This window comes from Lithobates pipiens, unplaced genomic scaffold (genome assembly GCF_037356315.1).
Source record: "Lithobates pipiens isolate NorthernLeopardFrog02 unplaced genomic scaffold, aLitPip1_a1.2 Scaffold_30, whole genome shotgun sequence".
NCBI lineage: Eukaryota > Metazoa > Chordata > Amphibia > Anura > Ranidae > Lithobates > Lithobates pipiens.
Window position 1 is genome coordinate 9,227,240 of NW_027507791.1, and position 24,026 is coordinate 9,251,265.

Below are 24,026 nucleotides of genomic sequence, written 5' to 3' on the forward strand. Positions count from 1 at the left end.
TGCACACACATGGCAGATCTTTTACTTTATTAGGATTCAGTGTAAAAGTGTTGGAATAAATAAATAGCTGGAAAATGGGGTGGGCTCGCCACCAGGCGTGGGTCAGCTGGCGGCAGCGAGGGTGCTTTCCGCCGGACGTGGGTCACGCGGCGGGAATGAGGGTAATAGGCTGGCACATGTGGCATGGTGCTAAGGCAAAACTTCAACAGATTTCTGACCTGAAGCCCCTCCCACAGTGGTTACTGATTGGTCACAGCCAGGTTGGAGGGAGGGGAGGTGGCGTTGAACCCAGCTATACAAGTCACTTGTTTGTAGTTCCGCCTCCGGCGGTCGTCACTGTTTGATCGTGGGCATCCAGTGCGCCTTCCATCCTGGGCCTGACACAAATGGAGCGGGGTCATCTACATCTAAAGGGCGGAGTTCATATCCAATCCAGATGGGATGATGGTGGTACAGGGCACTCATACCCGGATCTGGTACCCACTGAGGTCAGGTAAGGATTTGGGGTCGGAAGGTTTTTCCCCAGACGATCTGATAAGAGAAAAGAGAAGATCTGGTCTATGATTGTGAGCAGAATTCAAGTGTGCCTGTCAGCATCAAATAATACGTTCTATAGCATTTTTATCTAGATTGCCTAGTGTTTCCTTATGCAAACGTCAAAATAGCTTGATAGGTGAAGGTCAGTTCTAGCCCCTTGCTGACCCGGCCTTTTCTGGGACTTTTTGTTTAAATTAGTGTTAGAATTTTAATATTTATCAATGGATTGTATCTTATAGAATAACTGAGTTTAAATGAATATGCATATTTATATCTCTTCTATGTATGGAAAAAGTGAAATTATATAAGATCTTTATACTCGAAAGTATATGCTGTTATAAGCGTTTCTTGGGAGAGCCCACATATGGCAGTAATTAAGACCCCTTTCAGACTGAGCCACCCCAGGTGTCAGCAGTAAAGTGGCGCTATTTTTAGCGCAGCTTTACTGTCATTTTAGTGGCACTATTCAGACGCTAGCGGGACGGTTTTAACCACCCGCCCCCCCAGCAGCCGAGGGGGTTAAATCTGCCCGCAAAACTGCGCGTGCCCTGTTTTCCATGGGCAGGAGCGGTGTATTCACCGCTCCAAAGAAGCTGCTGGCAGGACTTTTTGTGATGCCCTGCCAGCGCAGCGCCCCAGTGTGAAAGCACTTGGGCTTTCAGACTGGATTTTGACAAGCGGCTCTTTCAAGGCGCTATTTTTAGCGCTGTAATGCCTGCTAAGCGCCCCAGTATAAAAGGGGTCTTAGAGTGAGCTGAGTTCGCACTTCCCCCCCCATCACAGATGAGAAGAAAGGATTTACATACTTTAAAATGTAAAGGTTCATGTTTTAGTTAAGATCAGAATTTATACACTTCACTTGTTTGTAGAGAATTTATTTTAATATATTTCTAGATTAGGATATTAATAAGAACATTGTGTTTTAAATGAATATACTATATATTGATAGATGTATTATTTGATTTAGAAGTTAAAGGAAACTTATATTGTATGGCCAGCCTTAGTTACATGGTTTTACATATAGCTTTCCTCTTGGCCCACACTTCAGGAATGTCAAAGTTTAGTGACTGAATAACCCCCACCCTTGCGAGTGAGGTTTCATTAAAAGCCCCAAGGTTTTCTGTGGAACTGTAAGTCAAAACAAACCTTTTTTTTTTTTTATTACTTGGAACCCCCAAACATATATAAAACATTTTTTTTTAAACAGAGACCCTAGAGAGTTGCAATATTTTATGTCACACTGTATTTGCACAGAAGTCTTTCAAACCCAGTTTCAATACACTTTGACAACTTTGCCCCTGGACGGTTCTACCCCCTCAATGACCAGGCCATTTTGGGGTTTTTTTGCGATGCGGTACATTCCTTTAAATGACAAATTTCATGGTCTTGCGACGCAAATTTGTCATTTTTGTTCCCCCCACAAATGGAGATTTGTTTTGGTGGTATTTGAGCGCCTCAGTGGTTTTATTTTTTGCGCTATAAACAAAGAGCGAGAATAAATAAAAAAAAATCTCAATTGTCACTTTTTTGTTTATAGCGCAAAAAAAAAAATTTTTTTACTTTCTGCTATAAAACCTATATATATATAAAAAAAAAAGGAAAAATCGAATCTTTCATCAATTTAGGTCAGTATGTATTGTTTTACATATTTTTGGTAAAAAATAAATAAAAATACCAAGCATATAATTGGTTTACGCAAAAGTCATAGCGCCTACAAACTATGGTATTTATTTTATTTACTAGTAGAGGGCAGTAATATTGCAAGGGGTAAATCTTCCAGAGGGTGGTTACGGAGATGCACCCTCTCTATTAGCCCTGTTTACTGTCTTCCGTGAAAAAAATAAATAATTGCAAAATGTTAAGGTGGTGACCAGAACAGGAATAGAGAGGAAATCCTCCAGTGGGGGACACTAGTGCTGGTGACAGCCAAGCGATTTCCTCACATTGAAGCGACTTCCTGTTTTAGCTATGGGTCAGGAAATAAAGAAAAATCTCTCCTATGGGACACAGAAAAAAAAAAAAAAAAAAAAAGTCGGGGTAGTTATAACCCGCCATTACACTGTCCAAAATGGACAGTTCTGCTTTACTGTAATGCGCTGCCTCATTAGATCACATCTATTCCTCATGTAGAAGGGTGCATGAAGCTGCACAGTGTGAACTGCAGGCGTATTTGAGAGACATTGGGGTTGATTTGCTAAAACTGGAGAAGCTCTGCATAGCAACCAATCGGCTTCCAGGGTTTATTGTCAAAGCTTAATGGGACAAGCTGAAGTTAGAAGCCAATTGGCTGCCATGCACAGCTGCACCAGATTTTGCACAATCCAGTTTTAGTAAACCAATTCCATAGCTAAATGTATACAGCCGCCCATAGTAATGAATGGCTGCATGCAGGTATAAGGCCATACTTGTGTAAACTCACACAGGCGGCAATCCATGAATGCGGCTTGTGTGTGTTGAGTTCACACAAGTATGGCATGTAACTGTCTCCCAGGTGTGGAAATATGCCCACAGTCTGTTGTACGGTCTCATTCAGCCGTGTGCATGGGGCCCTAAAGCTGCTAATCCTCTTTCAAGGTCTTATCTGGCTTCTTCCATTCAGCACAGCTGCCCCATATCCCAATAATGTTGGTGGTCTTAATCACACAGAGTTACTCCCATGTTAAGGCCTCATGCACACTGGTTTATTGTAAATGCTGTTCCTCCTTACAGGAGAAATTCAGCGTTAAAGATGCACCTAAACTGCGTTTTTTTTTATGTTTTAGATGCATTTTTGTTTATTTCTTTGGCCAGAATTTTAAGTTTATTCTGGCCATTGAAATGAATAAAACACTCGAACACTGGTGCTAGGCACGTTTAGTGCTAATTTTGGCAGCAAATTTCGATTTAGTCTTAGGCTAGGTTTCCGCTAGTGGGACTTTTCATACAATTTGGGACTGAAAAGTCCCATGACAAGTCTTACCCCCATGATTTCTGAGTACCGTTCATATCTGTGCGACTTCAAGACAACAGCAACTTCAAAAGGAGTGCCTGCACTACTTTGGTCCCACTTTGTATTCTTGAGGTCTATGAACCTCAAGTCGCATCACAGGCATCACTTCAAGTCGTGGTGAAAAAATATAACACACCACACACAGCAAAATTGCGCGACTTTGGGGACGCAATACTGGAAACAGTCTTGGGACTAAAATGGCATTTTAGTCCACTGCAATTGTTTTAGTTTTATTTATTTGACTAAAATCTCCAGTACATTTTAGTTGTCTGAAATTGAATGGGTGTAATTAAATTGTAATGAAAGTCTTTTGACTAAAATGCCATGTTAGTTTTAGTCGTATTTTAGTCATCTCAATTGTTTTAGTCGTCTAAAATAGTATTCATTTAGTTGTCTAAAATATTTTAGATGACGAAATTAACACTGCCTTGCACTTAGGCATGTTTAGGCTCGGTTTACACTTGTGCGATTTGGTAACCACCACGATTCCAGTGCAGCGGTTCACACTGCCCGCTGCGGGTGTAAATACAAAGTTAATGGGCCCCCAGAGTGGTTTTCAGATTGCAGTACCACCTGTGAAATGGTGCAGGAATCGCATTGCGTGGGTGTGCACACCCATGTGATCCAAAAAAAAAAATAGAAAGGGTTCTGCACCATTTTGGTGCGAATGCTATGCAAATTCAGCCATACAAACTGAATGGCTGAATTTGCATTGCATGTGATCTGCACAGCAATGCGGTGCGATTTTTAGCTCTGATCATGGTCACCGGTTCCAAAAAAGTGCCAGTGTCCAATTTTTCTACCGCAATATTGCAGTTTTGCTTTAAAACATGGATCGCCGCCATTACTAGTAAAATAAAAGAATTCCATAAATATATCCCATAGTTCGTAGAGTTATAACTTTTGTGAAAACCAATCAATATTACGCTCATTGGGATTTTTTTTCCCCCCTTACCAAAAATAAGTAGCAGAATACATATTGGCCAAAATTTATTAAGAAATTTGATTTCTTACTTTTTTTTTTTTTTATTGGATATGTTTTATAGCCAATAAAGTATTAAAAAAAATAATGCATTTTTATTTTTTCATTTATATAGCACAAAAAATAAAAGTGATCAAATGCCACAAAAAGAAGCTCGATTTGTGGGAGAAAAAGGACACAAGTTTTATTTGGGTACAATGTCGTACGACCACACAATTGTCAGTTAACCATTTAAGCCCCAGAAGATTTTGCCAGGCCATTTTTTTTTGCGATACGGCACTGCGTTACTTTAAATGACAATTGCGCGCCCGTGTGACGCTGTACCCAAATAAAATGCATCAACTTGTCCCACAAATAGAGCTTACTTTTGGTGGTATTTGATCACCTCTAGGATTTTTATTTTTTGTGCTAGAAACAAAAAAAAAAGCACAGCAATTGTGAGCTAAAATATATATATATATATATATATATATATATATATATATATATTTTTTTTTTTTTTTACTCTCTGCTACAAAACCTATCCAATAAAGAAAATCTAATTTCTTCATCAATTTAGACCAATATGTATTCGGAAACAGATTTTTGGTAAAAAAAAAAAAAAAATCCCAATCTCCGTATATGGATTGGTTTGCACAAAAGTTATCGCATCTACAAACTATGGGATATTTTTATGGCTTTTTTTTTACCTAGTAATGGTGGCGATCAGTGATTTAGTGGGACTGCAACATTGCTGCGGATAAAGTGGACACCTAACTGACACTTTTGACACTTTTTTGGGAACCAGTTACAGGAAATAAAGTGATCAGTGCTAAAAATATGCACTGTCACTGTACCAATGACACTGGCAGGGAAGGGGGGTCAACACCAGGAGCGATGAAAGGGTTAAGGGTGTCCCTAGGGGACCTGTGTGGGGGATGGACTCACTGGATGACTAGAGAGATCAGTGTTCCTCAAGGTCACTCTGTTCATCCCTGACAGGACGGCGATCTGCTTTGTTTACGTCAGATCATCGTTCTGTCTCTGGGGAGTGATCACGGGTGGCCGGCGAACATCGCGTCCGCCGGACCCGCTGATTGGCTCCCCCCTCTGGCTAGTCGGCGCACATGCATCTCTGCTGGCCATTGCGTAAAATTAAATACAAGTATATCATTTCACGCAGTAGCGACGACCTGCTGCAATATATGTTCTGCGGCCCGTCAGCAAGTGGTTAAAATAGCGTAGTGCCGTATCGGAAAAAAAAAGGCCTGGGGGTGGGGGGTGTGAGGCTGGGGTAAATCTTCTGGAGCTGAAGTGGTTAATGACGTTCAGTGAGGAATAAAGAATGTTCAATCCGTAGAGATAATACTGCAAGAACATCGTTTTTTTCCCCTATTCTCTTAACGGTCTGGTTAATTCTCACTCAGTTTAGACTGACGAATAGCTATTCGATTTTTATTTTTTTATTAATTTTAAATTAATTTGTATTATTATTGTCATAAGAGTCTTCCATGGATACCATCAACGTACAATTAAAGTTTAACCAGGTACGAAAAATCTTTAGCACTGCAAGGGTTAACTGCTGCTTTTGGTTCGGGAATAAGGCGATATACTTGCATTGTTCCTCGCTCACACCCACTTCCTCCTTTCCAGATGGCTCCCCCCCCCCCCCCCCTTCCTGCCTCACTATCCACAGCTCTCTGATGTCATCCTGTACAGTGCAGGATGCAGAGGGGCTTGTCCACACTGGAGCAAAGGAGGAGAGCGCCAGCTGCTGGAGGAGTGAGGAATAACACGTAGATTACATTATTCCTCATGCCCTGGGCAAACCTTGCAGTTAACGCTTCAGCAGCAGCTAAACAATCCTAAAATGCGGTGGTTGCATCATTCTGCCTTTTTTCAGGCCTTGTATTTTTTTTATTTCACCTGGTGATCCTGCCAGCAACACACTTTCTCTCCTATGGTGTTTAATCAATGGATGGAAATGAGTTTCCCTACCCAACCTGGATTTCAGACAGGTCCGTCTTTGTTCATCTCCATTACATGGGGAAAGGGGGGGCAAGCTGGGAATAGCAATTGCAGAAGGAAGAAAGACCATTTAGTTCAGCTCACAGGAAGTGACAAGGACAAACATTTCTCCTAATCATTGCATTTTATTTAAGATTACATACTTGGGGCCTCCAAATAATATAAAAAAATAATATATATATATATATAATCTCTCCATCTATCACACATAAAACTATTTTTCAGAAATGAAAAACTGATAATTGGCATGTGTGTATGTATTCACCCCCCTTTTTATTAATTAAGCCCATAAAAAGATCTAGTGCAACCAATTACCTTCAGAAGTCACATAATTAAATGATGTCCAGCTGTGTGCAATCTAAGTGTCACATGATCTGTCATTACATATACGCACCTTTATGAAAGGCCCCAGAGGCTGCAACACCTAAGCAAGAGGCACCACTAACCAAACACTGCCATGAAGACCAAGGAACTCTCCAAACAAGTAAGGGACAATGTTGTTGAGAAGTACAAGTCAGGGGTAGGTTATATATATTATATAAAAAGATGATCCCTAAGAGCACCATGAAATCTATCATAACCAAAGGGAAAGAACATGGCACAACAGCAAACCTGGCAAGAGACGGCCACACTCCAAAACTCGCAGACCGGGCGAGGAGGGCATTAATCAGAGAGGCAGCACAGAGACCTAAGGTAACCCTGGAGGAGCTGCAGAGTTCCACAGCAGAGACTGGAGTGTCTGTACAAAGGACGACAATAAGCCGTATGCTCCACAGAGTTGGACTTTATGGCAGAGTGGCCAGAAGAAAGACATTACTTTCAGCAAAAAAACCAAACGACACGTTTTGTTTGCCAAAAGGCATGTATGGAGGAAGGTGCTCTGCTCTGATGAGACTAAAATGTAACTTTTTGGCCATCAATGAAAACACTATGTCTGGCGCAAACCCATCACATCACCCAAAGAACACCATCCCCACTGTGAAACATGGTGGTGGCAGCATCATGCCGTGGGAATGTTTTTAATTCCTTAATGGCCTACCCTTAAGCGGGCTATCCTACCTTCAGTCTATTATGCTGCTGCTAGACTAATACACCTCACTAAGGCCCCTTTCACACTGGGGCGATGTGGCCGGCTTTCACACTGGAGTGAAAGGGGCTGTTTTTTTCAGGCGCTATTTTTAGCGCTGTAACGCCTGAAAACCGCCCCAGTGTGAGAGGGGCCTAATCGTTCCGTGACTGCTGCCCCTCTGCCAATCCCTTCAATGGCTTCCCCTACCCCACCATGTAAAATTCAAAATGCCAACCATAACATACAAAGCCATTCACAACATCGCCAACCTCATCTGCAGATATCGCCAAAATCGTCCCCTCTGCTCCTCCCAGGACCTCCTGCTTTCTAGCTCCCTTGTTACCTCCTCACCTTCAGGACTTCTCCAGAGCCTCTCTCATGCTCTGGAACTCCCTGCCCCAGTCTGTCCGCTCAGCCCCTACCCTGTCCACCTTTAGGAGTTCCGTGAAAACTCATTTATTCAGGGAAGCCTATCCCACACCCACCTAACTGTCCCCGAGCCACCCCCATGAAATCATTCTCTGCAGAATGTAAGCTCTACGAGCCGGGCCCTCCTGTACCTTTTGTATTGTACTGTAATTGTGTTGTCCCCCCTATACATCGTAAAGCGCTGCGTTGGCGCTATATAAATTGTGAATAATAATAATGTTTTTCAGCAGTTGGGACTGGGAAACTGGTCAGAGTTGAGGGAAAGGTGGATGGTGCTAAATACTGGGATATTCTTGAGCAAAAACTGTACCAATCTGTGTGTGATTTGAGGCTAGGACGGAGGTTCACCTTCCAGCAGGACAATGACCCCAAACACACTGCTAAAGCAACATGTGAGTGGTTTAAGGGGAAACATGTAAATGTGTTAGTCAAAGCCCAGACTTCAATCCAATAGAAAATCTGTGATCAGACTTAAAGATTGCTGTTCACAAGTGCAAACCATCCAACTTAAAGGAGCTGGAGAAGTTTTGCAAGGAGGAATGGGCAAAATCCCAGTGGTAAGACATGGCAAGATCATAGAGACTTATCCAAAGCCACTTGGAGCTGTGAAAAAGTGGCTCTACAAAGTGTTGACTTTAACTCTATTTTGTCCTATTTGTTGTTTTCTTCACAATTAAAAAAAAACACACACACACACACACCTTCAAGGTCGTGAGCATGTTCTGTAAATTAAAATAATGCAAATCCTAAAACAATCCATGTCTAGAATTTATCAGCGTTTAACATGCACTTTTTTTCCCCTTAAAATGTGGGTGCGCGTTATATGCCTATCCCGCTGATTGTGAGGAGCGAGCAGCGGCGACATACAGAAAGCCAAATGTACTCGGCTAGACTCAGCTCCTCTTGCAGTCCCGCCCCTGGGCGGGAGCAGGGCTACCTAGGTCCTAGGACATGACAGCGATCACTGCTCCCGATGACAGGGTAAGGAATGAACTCTGTCATGACACTAGGCAGAACAGGGAAATGCTTTGTTTACAAAGGCATCTCCCCATTCTACCTCTTCACACCGCAATCGCAGGCTGCCGGAGAACAGAGTTCCCAGGACCCACGGGCACGTTCCCGCGGCATGTCCAAAATGCAGCAAATTTAAAGGGACGTACCTGTACGCCCATTTGCCTGTACGTGCCATTCTGCCAATATACATCTGCATGCGGCGGTTGGCAAACGATTAATGCATCCTATGCATTAAGGTGAAAAAACACCCAGCAGTGACCCCCCCCCCCCCCCCCCCACCCCTTCATTTTACTTACCTGAGCCCAGGGCTTGAGTCTTGCGGGAACGTATGGGAACGGCGTCCCTGCACTTTTTTTGCAGCAGGAACGCCGTTGCCTTTGCAGGACTAGAGCCGCCCAAGCCGAATGAGATGTATGCAGAGTAGTGCAGGAAGCGCCCGTCTGTAATAAGTTCTCTCATGTCACTCAGCTCTGTTCGCTCCCCAACGGCCCCCTCCTCTCTTCTCGTCTATCCCCATTGGCTTGTGACATCATCTGGGATAGACGAGAGGAGGGGAGGGGAGGGGCCGCTGGTGAGCGGACAGCGCTGCGTGACACAAGAGAAAGCTTACTACAGACAGACGCTTCCTGCGCCACTCTGTATGCTGGCTAATAAGATCCCCAGATGTGCCCTGTAATGTGCCTCCTGCCCTTTTGTGACATGGGCCCCATAATGTGCCCCGATGTGCCATGTTCCCCATAATGTGCCCCATGCGACTCAATGTGCCGCTACGTGCTCTGTTGTGCCCCATAATGTGTCACGTGGCCCATGCCCTGATGTGCCCCGTGCCCTAATGTGCCATGTAGCCTAATGTGCCCCATACCCTGATGCGCCAACAAAGGCAGCATTGACCAGGGATGCACCTATACTAGCCATATTCACGGGTATTGGTACTCGTGAAAATGCTCCAATACGGGAAACAGATACCAGAAGTGATGTCGCTTGGGAGCAGACCACCTCCCCCTCCCCCGGACAGTGCCATCCCCACCTCCTTCTCCCAGTGGCATCACTAGGTGCAGGCCAGTCCATCCTAACAGCCCACAAGCCTTTTCTACTCACTGCACACCTCCCTCCTCCAGCTCTGACTCCTGGCCACAGAGCACTGGATCTGGGCTCTCCTTGGCTGGATGCTGAGGCAGAGAACAGGCGGGCTCTGTATGAAGACACTGTACGGGCGGTATTCTGTTGTACTGAGCAGTGGGGCTCTCTCCCTGTACCATGCCTGCAGTCCCCAACTGTCCCCTGTACCATGCCTGGTTGGTGAGATTTCAGTGGGTTTGATTTACCATGGAGGTAAAGCAATCATATTTGTGGAGAGACTACGATAAAAGGTTAGAGGCACAGGATGACCCTGTCTACAATGCTGGACTATACACAAGGTCCAGACTTCAACTGTCATGGTGGCCATACCCCAGAAGGGGTTCTTTAGGGTCTGGGTTCCATAGAGAGGACCATGGCCCAGGACCTGTATAGCACCCTACCACTGACTGCAACAGTTTGCACGTGGCAAGGGGAGTGCAGGCCCTCCCCACAGTGTGGGGTCCAGGTATGTCTCCCAAGGTTTTACTGAGGTTGCACCGATCTGTAAACGGCTTCTATTTGTGGTATTAAGAGACAGAAATTAGTTAATTGAGGAACCCAAAAGATAAAATAATAAACAAAGCCAACAGTGATTTCTCCGCAAGGGAGAGGAGGTCCATTACCTTGGCTAAGATTTTCCTGCGCACAGCTGACTTCCTGTTCCATAACTGAATCCAGCCATTTGCCACTACTGAGCCTCTTTCAGCCAACAAAGTCAGCTGCTATAGACACAACATTCCCCATGCACACTAGTCATATGTAGTAAGAGTGTCTGTAAGTTACCGTCTGTCCTGCCGTTCCCGGCGTTGTGGACTGGACTGTCCTCGCTGGGGGGACGAGGTGATGTCCCTCTTTCTCTCCTTAGGAGGTGAAGGGGGTCCCTTGGTAATCTAAGAAGGGAAGAGAAGGTTTGTTGGGGGTCATGTCACACAATAGGGCATCCAGAATTCCATGCCCCCACCCGCCCCACAGAGACATGCGTTCCCTTCCTTACCCTGAGTCTCATCTCCCTGCTGTGTCTCTCCAGCTCCCTGCGGAGCCCCTCTGCGCTCAGCTCCTGCACATCCAGCACTGAATGCTTCCAGTCTATTTGCTCCACGCTGTGGGGGTCATGTGACACAAAAGGGCCAATCTTCACCTTGCGCAGCGTGTGCCAACATCGAGTGTATGCCTCCTGAAAATCCATCAACAGATCACTGAGAGTCCGATAGTGGAGCGGCTTGTACATCAGGTCCTCCCGGCGGCTGATCCCCACAGCACCAAAATACCCGTTGCAATATAAACCGAGAACAATGTGGCGGAAACAGCCACCGGAGAACTGAGTCTTGAAGCTGATGGGGAAACGCTCCAGGGTGGAGATACTGTTGGTCAGATAGCTGCGGAGGGAGGTCAGGAAGGCAACGAAAGGTAGAAATATAAAACATCGGTGCTGCGAGACCACCATTCCGTATCATGCAGAAGACAGTCATTTCTGATCACACAGGGATCCGTCACTATGTCATGGAGAACACCCACATCACACAGAGCCCTATCACCCCATGTTATACAGTTCCACTAACCTTTGAGAATGTTAGGTTGATAAAAAAAAAAAGACACAAGTCCATTAAAAAAAAAAAAAAAAAAAAAAAAAAAAAAAACATACAATCCCATAAACACAATCCCTCACCTACAGTTGATCCAGAGGAAGGCAAAAAAAAAACAGAAAAGCATTCTCCAATTTGCTACAGCAGGAGAAAAAATCCTTCCTGATCCCCCGAGAGGCAAATCGGATTTTTCCCAGATCAACTTTACCTATAAAATAGCAGTACCCAGTTATATTATGTACATTTAGTAAAGAATCCAGGCCTTTAAGCAATCTACTGAGCTGACCAGAACCACCCCTGGAGGGAGTCTATTCCACATTTCCACTGCTCTTACTGTGAAGAAACCTTTCCGTATTTAAAGATGAAATCTTTTTTTCCTCAAGACGTAAAGAGTGCCCTCTTGTCCGTATTGATTAAAGTAAAGAACACCAACTTCACTACATGGACCCCTTATGTATTTATACATGTTGATCATACCCCCCCCCTTAATCTCTTTGAGAGAATAAATTCAGTTCCTCGCTTTCCTCATAGCGGCGCTCCTCCATGCCTCTTATCAGTTTGGTTGCTCTTCTCTGCACTTTCTCCAGTTCCCAGATATCTTTTTAGAGAACTGGTGCCAAAAACTGAACTGCATATTCCAGATGAGGTCTTACTAATGATTTGTACGGGGGGGGGATGATCTCTCTCTCTGGAGTCCATACCTCTCCTAATACAAGAAAGGACTTTGCACGCTTTGGAAACCGCAGCTTGGCTTTGCATGTTATTATTGACCTTATGATCTACCAAAATCCCCAGATCCTTCTCCACCTTGGTATGCATGATGCATGCATATTCTTAGCCCTCAAGTGCATAACTTTACATTTATCAACATTAAACCTCATTTGCCACATAGTCGCCCAATTAGACATTGAGGTCGGCTTGTAAATTGGAGACAGCTTGGCGTCATCTGCAAAGACGGAAATGTTACTTTTAATCCCAGACCCGATATCATTTATAAAAGGTATTAAAAAGTAAAGGGTCCCAGCACTGAACCTTGGGGTACACCACTGATAACCTTGGACCATTCAGAGTAAGAATCATTATTCATTACTCTGTGAATTTGGTCTTTTAGTAAGTTTTCTATTCATTTACAAACTAATATTTTCAGGCTTGTTTACTTCACCTTACACATGAGCCTTGTGTGGGGGAACTGTGTCAAACACTTTTGCAAAATCCAAGTATACCACGTCCACTGCCACCCCCCCCCCCATCCAAGGTTTTACTTACCTCCTCATATATCAAAAAAAAAATTTTTAAAAATCTGTTTTTCATTGAGAACTTCTGTCTTTCATGAATACATGCTGTCTGTTGCTTAACCACTTGCCGACCGCCGCACGCCGATGTACGTCGGCAGAATGGCACGGGCAGGCATAAGCACATACATGTACGTCCTTTGCCTCCCGCGGGTCGGGGGCCCGATCGGGCCCCCGCCCGGTGCCTGCGGCGGTCGGTTTTCGTTCGGGAGCGATCCCGGACGAGGGGACGGCCATTCATTCATGGCCACCCCCTCGCGATCGCTCCCGACGAATGGAAATCCCCGGTGACATCACTTCCTCTCCTGTAATGTAAACACAGGAGAGGAAGTGATGTATTCTCTCCTCCGTGTCGGTATTTTTCGTTCCGACACGGAGGAGAGCGGATCAGTGAGTTGCACCAACACATCCCACACACAGTAGAACATGCCAGGCACACTCACACCCCCCCTTTACCCCCCGATCACCCCCCCAATTACCCCTGCCCCCCAGTCACAGTGACACCAATGTCATTTTTTTTTTTTTTTTTTTTTGCATTGGTGTCATTTGTGACTGTAATAACTGTTAGGGCAGTTAGGGTTAGCCCCCTTTAGTTCTAATGTACCCCCCTAACCCCCCCAATAAAGGTTTAACCCCGTGATCACCCCCCGTCGCCAGTGTCACTAAGGCTGGGTTCACATTGCAGCAGTTTATGAGAACGAATGTGATTCGCACCGCACTGCAGTGCAAATCACATCCGATCTCTGTGCGATTCGAGTTCAGCCATTCGCCGCACCCGCCGCACCCGCCGCACCCGCCGCAAATTCGCACGGGACCCTTTTTTTGGCCCGCAGCAGAATCGGATCGCATGGGTGTTCACACCATGCGATCCAAGTTTGCAGATCGCACTGCGATATGCGAACTGATCTGGGGGTGTCATTAACATTTCACTGACACTCCCAGCAGTTCGCATAGGGCAGTGTGAACTGCCGCCGGGAGGCATGCGATGCGGGAACCCGCCGCGCATTCGTGGCGTTCCCGCATCGCTCCAGTGTGAACCCAGCCTAATAAGCGATCGTTTTTCTGATCGCTGTATTAGTGTCACAGGTGACGCTAGTTAGGCAGGTAGGTATTTAGGTTCGCCGCAGCTTTTTATAGCGCCAGGGACCCCCATATACTACCGCATAAAGCCCCCTGATTGCCCCCTAGTTAACCCTTTCACCAGTGATCACCATATAACTGTTACAGGTGACGCTGGTTGGTTAGTTATTTTTTTATAGTTTCAGGGCACCCGCCATTTATTACCTAGTCTCACTAGTGTACCCCTAAATTTAGGGGTGTCTACTTTCTAAAATGGGGTCATTTGGGGGGGGGGGGGGGGTTTGTGCCATCTTGGCATTTTATGGCCTTCAAAACTGTAACGCCCTTAGAAAGCCTGAAGGCGGTGCTTGGTTTTTGGGGCCCCGTACGCGGCTAGGCTCCCAAAAAGTCCCACATATGTGGTATCCCCGTACTCAGGAGAAGCAGCAGAATTTATTTTGGGGTGTCATTTCACATATGCCCATGGCATGCGTGAGCAATATATCATTTAGTGACAACTTTGTGAAAAAAAAAAAAAGTTTGTAATTTTCCCGCAACTTGTGGCAAAATATAAAATATTCCATGGACTCAACATGCCTCTCAGCAAATAGCTTGGGGTGTCTACTTTCTAAAATGGGGTCATTTGTGGGGGTTTTGTGCCATCTTGGCATTTTATGGCCTTCAAAACTGTAATAGGTAGTGAGAAGTGAACTCAAAAAATTACGCCCTTAGAAAGCCTGAAGGCGGTGCTTGGTTTTCGGGGCCCCGTACGCGGCTAGGCTCCCAAAAAGTCCCACATATGTGGTATCCCCGTACTCAGGAGAAGCAGCAGAATTTATTTTGGGGTGTCATTTCACATATGCCCATGGCATGCATGAGCAATATATCATTTAGTGACAACTTTGTGAAAAAAAAAAAAAAAAAAAAAAAAAAGTTTGTAATTTTCCCGCAACTTGTGGCAAAATATAAAATATTCCATGGACTCAACATGCCTCTCAGCAAATAGCTTGGGGTGTCTACTTTCTAAAATGGGGTCATTTGTGGGGGTTTTGTGCCATCTTGGCATTTTATGGCCTTCAAAACTGTAATAGGTAGTGAGGCGTGAAATCAAAAATTTACGCCCTTAGAAAGCCTGAAGGCGGTGCTTGGTTTTCGGGGCCCTGTACGCGGCTAGGCTCCCAAAAAGTCCCACATATGTGGTATCCCCGTACTCAGGAGAAGCAGCAGAATTTATTTTGGGGTGTCATTTCACATACGCCCATAGCATGTGTGAGCAATATATCATTTAGTGACAACTTTGTGTAAAAAAAAAAAAAAAATTTTTTTTTTGTCATTATTCAATCGCTTGAGGCAAAAAAATAAAATATTCAATGGGCTCAACATGCCTCTTATCAATTTCCTTAGGGGGTCTACTTTCCAAAATGGGGTCATTTGGGGGGGTTTTGTACTGCCCTGTCATTTTAGCACCTCAAGAAATGAGATAGGCAGTCGTAAACTAAAAGCTGCGTAAATTCCAGAAAACGTACCTTAGTTTGTAGATGTGACAACTTTTGCGCAAACCAATAAATATACAATTATTGACTTTTTTTTTACCAAAGACATGTGGCTGAATACATTTTGGCCTAAATGTATGACTAAAATTGAGTTTATTGGATTTTTCTAATAACAAAAAGTAGAAAATATCATTTTTTTTCAAAATTTGCGGTCTTTTTACGTTTATATCGCAAAAAATAAAAATCGCAGAGGCAATCAAATACCATCAAAAGAAAGCTCTATTTGTGGGAAGAAAAGGACGCAAATTTTGTTTGGGTACAACATTGCATGACCGCGCAATTACCAGTTAAAGCAGCGCAGTGCCAAAGTGTAAAAAGACCTCTGGTCATTTACCAGCAAAATGGTCCGGTCTGAAAGTGGTTAAAATATTTTTTCTAGCAAGAACTCATCTATGTGATCTTATATTAAACTCTCCAGTATCTTCCTAACTATAGAAGGTAAACTAATGCCCCGTACACACAATAGGAAAAAGCTCTGATTGTTTTCCCGACTGAATTCTGACGAGATTTCACTCAAGCTGTCTTCCGTACACACACTCACACCAAATTCCGACCATCAAGAACGTGGTGACGTACAACACGTACGACGGGACTAGAAAAAGGAAGTTCAATAGCCAGTAGCCAATAGCTTCCGTCTCGTAGTTGAATCTGAGCATGCGTGAGTTTTTGCATACACACGAACAGATTTTCTGAGAACATGCTCTCAGACCCCTTTCACACCAGGGTGTTTTGCAGGCGCTATAGCGTTAGAAATAGCACCTGCAATCCGCCCTAAAAAAGCTGCACCATTGTTTGTAGTGCGAAAAGCCCGAGGGCTTTCACACTACAGCGGTGCGCTGGCAGGGCGTCAGTGAAAAGTCCTGCCAGCAGCTTCTTTGGAGCGGTGAAGGAGCGGTGTTTTTACCGCTCCTCCACCACTGCTCCCCATTGAAATCAATGGGGCAGCGCTGTAATACTGCCGGTGTCTTGTCAAATAGCGTCCTCCATCAGATAGTGTCCCCTGCGTACTGCACATGCGCAGTACACAGGAACACAGATTCCGAAAATTGCCGAGGATGAATGGCGCCTGCGCCGTGAGTCCAGGTTCTATCCCCACTATCCAAGTATCCGAGTTAGAATAAAAAAGAGCCGAGCGCAGCGAGGCCGAGCCCGAAGCGTGGCGAGCTGAGCTCGCCTGCGAGGGGCCCTCTAAAATTCACAACCCCATGTCCGCTTGGATGGTGGGGCTACCACCTCCACTCACGGGGCAGGCGCCGTTCAGCTTCGGAGATTTTCCGAAGCTTCGTCTGCTCCGTACTGCGCATGCGCAGTACGGAGTGGACACTATGTGATGCCCGGACTCTATACGCCAGAACACCGGCAAAACGCCGCTATTGCCGGCGGTTTTAACCCTTTCTCAGCCACTAGCGGAGGGGGGTAAAAGCGCCCCGCTAGCGGCCGAAATACGCCGCAAATCTGGCGGTAAAACGCTGCTAAAAATAGCAGTGTTTTACCGCCCATGCTATGGGCGGTGTGGTGTGAAAGGGGTCTTAATCTTTCGCTGGCCAAAATTCAGCCAGCAGAACTCTGAAGGAGCATACACACAATCGCATTTTCTGACCAAAATGGTCTTTTGCTGCCCCGAATTTCCAATCGTGTGTACGTGACATAACAGGTCTATAGTTACTTGGTAAAGACTTTGATCCCCTTTTAAATCTGGGCACCACATTGTCCCTATGCCAATCAAGTGGTACCATTCCAGTCATTAACAAGTCCATAAAAAATTAGAAACAATTGCTTTGAAATGAGAGCTCAATTCTTTTAGGATCCGTGGGTGGAAGCCATCTGGTCCAGTTGCTTTATCCACCTTTATGCTGTCTAAATATTTCTGGACAATATCCCATTTAAACCATTGTGGATCATTTGGGGCTGTGTCACTACCACCCCCATTACGGACTTGAGCTCCCCCATGCTCTTTGTATACACAGAGATGAAGAAAGTATTTAATACATTTGCCTTCTCTTGCCCTCAGTCACCCACTCTAGATTATTTTGTAAAGGGCCTACATCCTCAGACCTGACCTTTTTACTATTAAAGGGCAAATTAACTTACACAGGACCCCCACCTCACCCGACCCCATCCCCCCAGTCCCCCTGACCTGCATGACGCCGAACGCCCGTTCTGAGCCCCGATATAGCCGCCTCATGGCTCCGGGGCTTAAAAATCTCTGGAGCTTAATCTCCTAAACTTACCCAGTCAGGAGGTACATTTAAGAGCATTATAATTGGTCAGCACCATCACATAGGCAGCACAGACCAATCAGAAGCCACGTGGCCAGTCCTCTCAGTGGGGAGGAAGAAGAGGAGAGAGCTGAGAGGATTTCTATGTGCCCAGAGCTGCGAGGTGGGTATACCGGGGCTAAGAACCAGCGATTGCCACCATTGAGGTCAGCGGGACTGGGGCGTGAGGTGGGGGTCCTGTGTGAGTTTACCTTACAGAATTTTCAGTAAAGGTGAACTTACACTTTAATATATTTGAAGAATTTTTTGGGGGTTTGTCCTATCTTTTGCAATCTGCCATTCATTTTGAAATTTTGCATCCTTGATTTCCTTTTTACATATTCTGTTCTATTCTTTGTAGCATTTAAATGATGATAGTGTTCCTTCATTTTTATATTTTTTTTAAGTAATTTTCTTATTATTTATAGCTATTTTAACTTTGACCGTGGGCCACATAAGATTTTATTTTTAGCCTTTTAAATGTATTGCCCATTTGAACATACGTGGCAGGGAGTTCGCATAGTCTTTTTGAAGAATTCCCATTTCTGTTCCGTGTCCATTGATGCCAATATTCTCTCCCAGTCCTGGAAAACAGCCCTCAGGCTTGGAAAATTTGCTCTTAAAAGTGTTTATCTTTCCCACATGCGTTTGTTGCTTACAGCTAACATTAAATTAAATCCTGGTATTGTCACTGCTACCCAGATGTTCTTCTGTATGAATATTGGTAATAAGCTCTGCATCACACAGATTGCCGCTATCCCACATCGCCAGACTGCTACCACCCTCCTGCATCACACAGAGCAGTCATAGAGAATGCCACCATCTTCCCCTTTTACAGACCACACCATGCACTGCCATCCGGCATCACACAGAGCACAGTGAATGTAAGTATATAAGATAATGTTGTGTTCACCTTGAAACCCAATCACATGCTAATGAACTTCTTGGCAGGGATCCCCCCCCCCCCTACATTTTCTCACACAACTGAATATTTGAAATAAACACAGGTTCAACTTATTTACTAAAAATGTGCTAAATTATTTAGAATTAACCAGGCTGTGGTCCGATCACAGCCTGTACACAGCACACACTTCAGCTCACAGCACCCCTAGTGGTCAGTGTAAATCCTGGAGGCAGGACACATGAAGAGGGCACTTCTGGCAAATGTTTCAGCATTCCCTGACACAAACCCATGGCGTGCACAGAAGGATACATGGCCAGAATGACGGCCTCCAGACATTTGATTGGCAGAGCTTCTTTGGTCATCTCCTTCGCCAGGTCCATCAATCTGCCAAAGAGAAAGAGGATTAGAACTGGTCACCTCCCCATCATCACCATCCAAACTGCCCATCATCATCATCGTCGTCATCATGCTCCTCCAACATTTCCATCAGTCTGCTGGGGAGAAATACCTTCAAGACTGATGACCTCCACCATCCCCTCCATCTTCATTACCCCTCCAACATTCTTCTGGAAAGAAATACCATCAGAACTGGTCACCTCTCTATAATCGCCAGCACCTATCATCATCATCACCTCCTCCTCCTCCTCCCACACTTCATTAAAGAGGAAGTAAAGCCTTTGGGAAAAAAAAAAAACACCCTGCAAGACAAAGGCATAGCATACTAGCTCATTATGAATTACTTACCCGAGATCGACGCCCTTGTTCACCTCCTCCGACACCACCATCTATCCCGGAGTGACTTCCGGGTATCGCGGCCCTGGCACTGTGACTGGCCGGAGCCGCGATGTCACTCCTGCACATGCGCGCTTGTGCCGCCACTAACGGCATGATCCTGCGCCCGATGTCTTTGGCCTTAATCTAGGCTTACCTGTAGGTTAAAGTGGTTGTAATGGGTTTACAACCACTTTAATCTGCTGAAGAGAAACACCATCAGAACTGGTCACCTTTTTATCATCATCAACCCTTCATCACCCCCCCCCCCCCCCATCAATCTCCCGGAGAGAATCGCCTTCTGTCAGAAGGAAACATCAGAACTGGTCACCTTCACATCATCTCCTATCCAACATGTCCATCAATCTTCCAGAAACAAACACCTTCAGAACTGGCCAGCAACATCCTCATCCCCATCATCCTCCCCTTCTCAACCTATCCATCAGTCTGCGGGAGAGAAGCACCATCCAAACTGGTCACCTCCCAATCATCAATCTGTCAGAAAGAATCATCACTATTGGTCACCTCCCCATCTGCATCCCCCTGGAACCTCCGCTTTCTCCTCAATCGTCATCCTCATGCCGCGCCCCCCCCCACCCTCCCCCCATTATTCCCTCTTAAACCTATCCATCAATCTACAGAAGAGAAACACCATCCAGACTGATCACCTCCCCATCATCCACTTTAGTTTTAGTCATAGTCTTGACTAAAATGCCATTGTAGTTTTAGTTGTATTTCAGTCATCTGAATTATTTTAGATTTAGTCGTATTTTAGTAGACTAAAAGTGTTCATTTAGTCAACGAAAATATTTTCGTCAACAAATTTAACACGGTCTGCCAGAAAGAAAACACTATCACAACTGGTCACCTTCCCAACATCATCAACCCCCCTCCAACATGTTCATCAAACACCATCAAAGCTGGTCACCTCCAGATCATCTCCATCTCCATCACCATTCCCAATACACTATCACCATCACCCTCTGTCATCCCCATACCCGGTCAGTGGTCGGGTCTTCTTGATCTCGAAGAATTGGGTCCCGGTGTGGTTGTATCTGAATGAAGAGTTAATAGAAAGACAGTGGAGAGTTGTTTCACCTCCCCCAATAATTCTCCCATAACCCCCCCAGAATGGACCCCACCATACAATCAGTCTATAGTCGGTCCCCACCCCAGCACAGGTCAGAAAGGATACTGCAGCTCTCGGATGTATCGCTGGACAGCCTCCACCTTCTCCGAGACCGTGGATCCCACACTGAACACCGGGACCACTGGGACTGGCACCTGCCAAGAGACAGAGATGGGGCAGTGAGGGTAGGGAATGCTAAAGTGGAGTTGTGAAAATGGGGGGAGGCATGGGAGATAGTGGCTGGGGAGCATCTAGAGGATTGTAATATGGGGGGGGGGTAAGGTAATTTTGAGAGAGAGAAAGGGCAGTGATAATGGGAGATGGTGAAAGGACTGTGTGGATGAGCAATAGTGATGGGGAGGCATATACAATAAAGGGACAATAATACAGGGGGTCAGTGATTGGTGGTGGAGGGGAGGGTGGTGATAATAGGGTGGGCAGTGATTGGTGGTGATAAGGAGACAGTGATTGGCAGTGGAGGGGGGATGGTGATAATAGGGGGTCAGTGATTGGTGGAGGGGGGGATGGTGATGGAAAGGTCAGTGATTGGCAGTGGCATGATAATAAGGGGACAGCGATTGGTGCTGGAAGGGGGGTAATGATGATAGGGGGGACAGCGATTGGTGGTGATGATAGGGGGATAACAGGGGGTCAGTGATTGGTAGTGGAGGGGGATGATGATAATACAGAGTCAGTGATGGGTGGAGGGAGGGGATGGTGATAATAGGGTGTCAGTGATTGCCGGTGGAGGGGGGTGGTGATAATACAGGGGCAGTGATTGGCAGTGGAGGGGGATGGTGATAAGGGGTCAGTAATTGGCAGTGGAGGGGGATGGTGATAAGGGGTCAGTAATTGGCAGTGGAGGGGGGATGGTGATAATAGAGGGTCACTGATTGAAGGTGGAGGGGGATGGTGATAATAAAGGGTCAGTGATTGGCAGTGGAGGGGGGGGTGATTATAATAGGGTGTCAGTGATTGGCGGTGGTGATAATAGGAGGACAGTGATTGGCGGTGGAGGGGGGATGGTGATAATAGGGGGTCAGTGATTGGCGGTGGAGGGGGGTCATAATAGGGGGGTTAGCGATTGGTGGTGGAGGGGGGGGGTCATAATAGGGGGGGGTTAGCGATTTCTGGTGGAGGGGGGTCATAATAGGGGGGGTTAGCGATTGGTAGTGGGGGGGTGGTGATAATAGGGGGTCAATGATTGATATGGGGGGTCATAATAGGGGGTTATTGGCGGTGGAGGGGGGATGGTCATAATAGAGGGACAGGGATTGGCAGTGGAGGGGGGATGATAATACCGGGTCAGTGATTGGCAATGGAGGGGGGATGGTGATAATAGGGGGTCAGTGATTGGCGGTGGAGGAGGGGGTGTGGTGATAATAGGGGGTCAGTGATTGGCAGTGGAGGGGGGTATGATAATACCGGGTCAGTGATTGCCGGTGGAGGAGGGGGGTGGTGATTGGCGGTGGAGGAGGGGGATGGTGATAATAGGGGGTCAGTGATTGGCAGTGGAGGAGGGGGTGTGGTGATAATAGGGGGGTCAGTGATTGGCAGTGGAGGGGGTATGATAATACCGGGTCAGTGATTGGCGGTGGAAGAGGGGGGTGGTGATAATAGGGGGTCAGTGATTGGCGGTGGAGGAGGGGGGGTGGTGATAATAGGGGGGTCAGTGATTGGCAGTGGAGGGGGTATGATAATACCGGGTCAGTGATTGGCGGTGGAAGAGGGGGGTGGTGATAATAGGGGGTCAGTGATTGGCGGTGGAGGAGGGGGGGTGGTGATAATAAGGGGTCAGTGATTGGGGGAGGAGTGTTGGGAAGAATGATGATATTAGTGATGAGGGGGGCACAGTAATGGGGGGATGGTAATTACAATGTGGGGGGGTGGAGGAGCCTACAATTAGTTGGGGGGGTTGGTGATAATAGTGATGGGGGGGTCACTGATGGAGGGGGGATGATGATGATAGTGATGGGGAGGGGGGATGGTAATGACAATGGGAGGAGGAGGGGGATGGGGAGGACAGTGATGACAATGGGGGGGGGTCATTATAGTGATGGGGGCAGTGATGACAATGGGGGGGGTCATTGATGGAGGGGGGGTTGGTGGTGATAATAGTGATGGGGGGGGTGATGATAGTGACAGGGGGAGGGGGGATGGGAATGACAATGGGAGGAGGAGGGGGATGGGGAGGACAGTGATGACATTGGGGGGGGGGTCATTGATGGAGGGGGTGGGGATGATGATAGTGATGGGGGCAGTGATGACAATGGGTGGGGGACATTGATGGGGGGGGGGGGTGGGTTGGTGATAATAGTGATGGGGGGGGGGCATTGATGGAGGGGGATGGTAATGACAATGGGAGGAGGAGGGGGATGGGGAGGACAGTGATGACATGGGGGGGAGGTCATTGATGGGGATGATGATAGTGATGGGGGCAGTGATGACAATGGGTGGGGGGCATTGATGGAGGGGGGGGGGGTCGGTGATAATAGTGATGGGGGGGGGCTCGTGGTAATGACAATGGGAAGAGGAGGGGGATGGGGAGGACAGTGATGACAATAGAAGGTCAGTGCTGGGTGGAGGGGGGGATGGGGATGATGATAGTGATGGGGGAGGGGTCAGTGATGGGTGATGGTAATGACAATGGGATGATGGTGATAGTGATGGGGGGAGGGGGGGTGACCCGTTATCGGGCTGTAGGTCTCACCCTCGGCAGGTCGGTGGCTGATCTGATCTCCCTCTCCAGCTCCCCCCCGGTCGGGTGTGTCCGGGCGATGTGCCCCCACATCCTCTCCCAGGTATCGGCCTGGATGGGGAGGCCCCCCCGGTTGATATAGAATGGGGCCCCTCCGTCCTCCTGGGGCCCCTCCGACATTCCGGGACCCTCAGGAAACGCCCGACCACCTCATCCTCCTCATCCCTCCGGAGCCCGCTGAGGGGCGGCGATTCCCCGGCAGCACATTATAGAGAAGGCGGGGTCTGGGAGGGGCGACTCTGCGCCGAGCTTTCATCGAGATGAGACCCCGCCCATTCCGTGCAGATCACACCCCCCGGGCTCCTCCCATGTCCAGAGGATGGAGATAACGGTCGGGGTTGGGGGATGGGATTGTAGGGAGATCCTCTGTACATCCGGGGGGCGGGGATGAGGAGGAGAAATCACATTTAAATGTTTAAAATGTATCCAAAATCAGAAGTTTATTGTCAGTGATGGGAGGAGAGAATCTCCCCAGAGAGGCCGCTTCCTTCTTTCTTCAGATGAGAGCCGAGCAAACCCCTCCCCCTCAATCACCTCCACGATTAAAGAGCAATCTGACTGTGACTCCACCCA

General features: G+C 46.6%; 1 protein-coding gene across 1 annotated transcript; it reads right to left on the minus strand.

The window, feature by feature from the left end:
• Nucleotides 1-12: 12 nt before the first annotated feature.
• Nucleotides 13-23,680, minus strand: VASH1 (vasohibin 1). Its single transcript, XM_077463628.1, has 7 exons — nt 23,406-23,680; nt 20,762-20,850; nt 20,565-20,621; nt 19,105-19,179; nt 11,141-11,522; nt 10,930-11,036; nt 13-531 (listed from the first exon to the last, which is right to left on the minus strand). The coding sequence occupies exons 1-7, from the start codon at nt 23,571-23,573 to the stop codon at nt 462-464; spliced, it is 948 nt and encodes a 315-aa protein (XP_077319754.1). The 5' UTR covers nt 23,574-23,680; the 3' UTR covers nt 13-461.
• Between the last annotated feature and the right edge of the window lie 346 nt (nt 23,681-24,026).

Excerpts from the sequence above, each read along its gene's own strand:
- VASH1 (XM_077463628.1), bottom strand. The coding sequence starts at position 23,573 with ATGTCGGAGGGGCCCCAGGAGGACGGAGGGGCCCCATTCTATATCAAC. Across the intron at positions 20,622-20,761 it reads CGATACATCCGAGAGCTGCA|ATACAACCACACCGGGACCC; the intron begins GTATCCTTTCTG and ends CTCTTCATTCAG. Across the intron at positions 532-10,929 it reads CGGGAACGGCAGGACAGACG|ATCGTCTGGGGAAAAACCTT; the intron begins GTAACTTACAGA and ends TTCTCTTATCAG.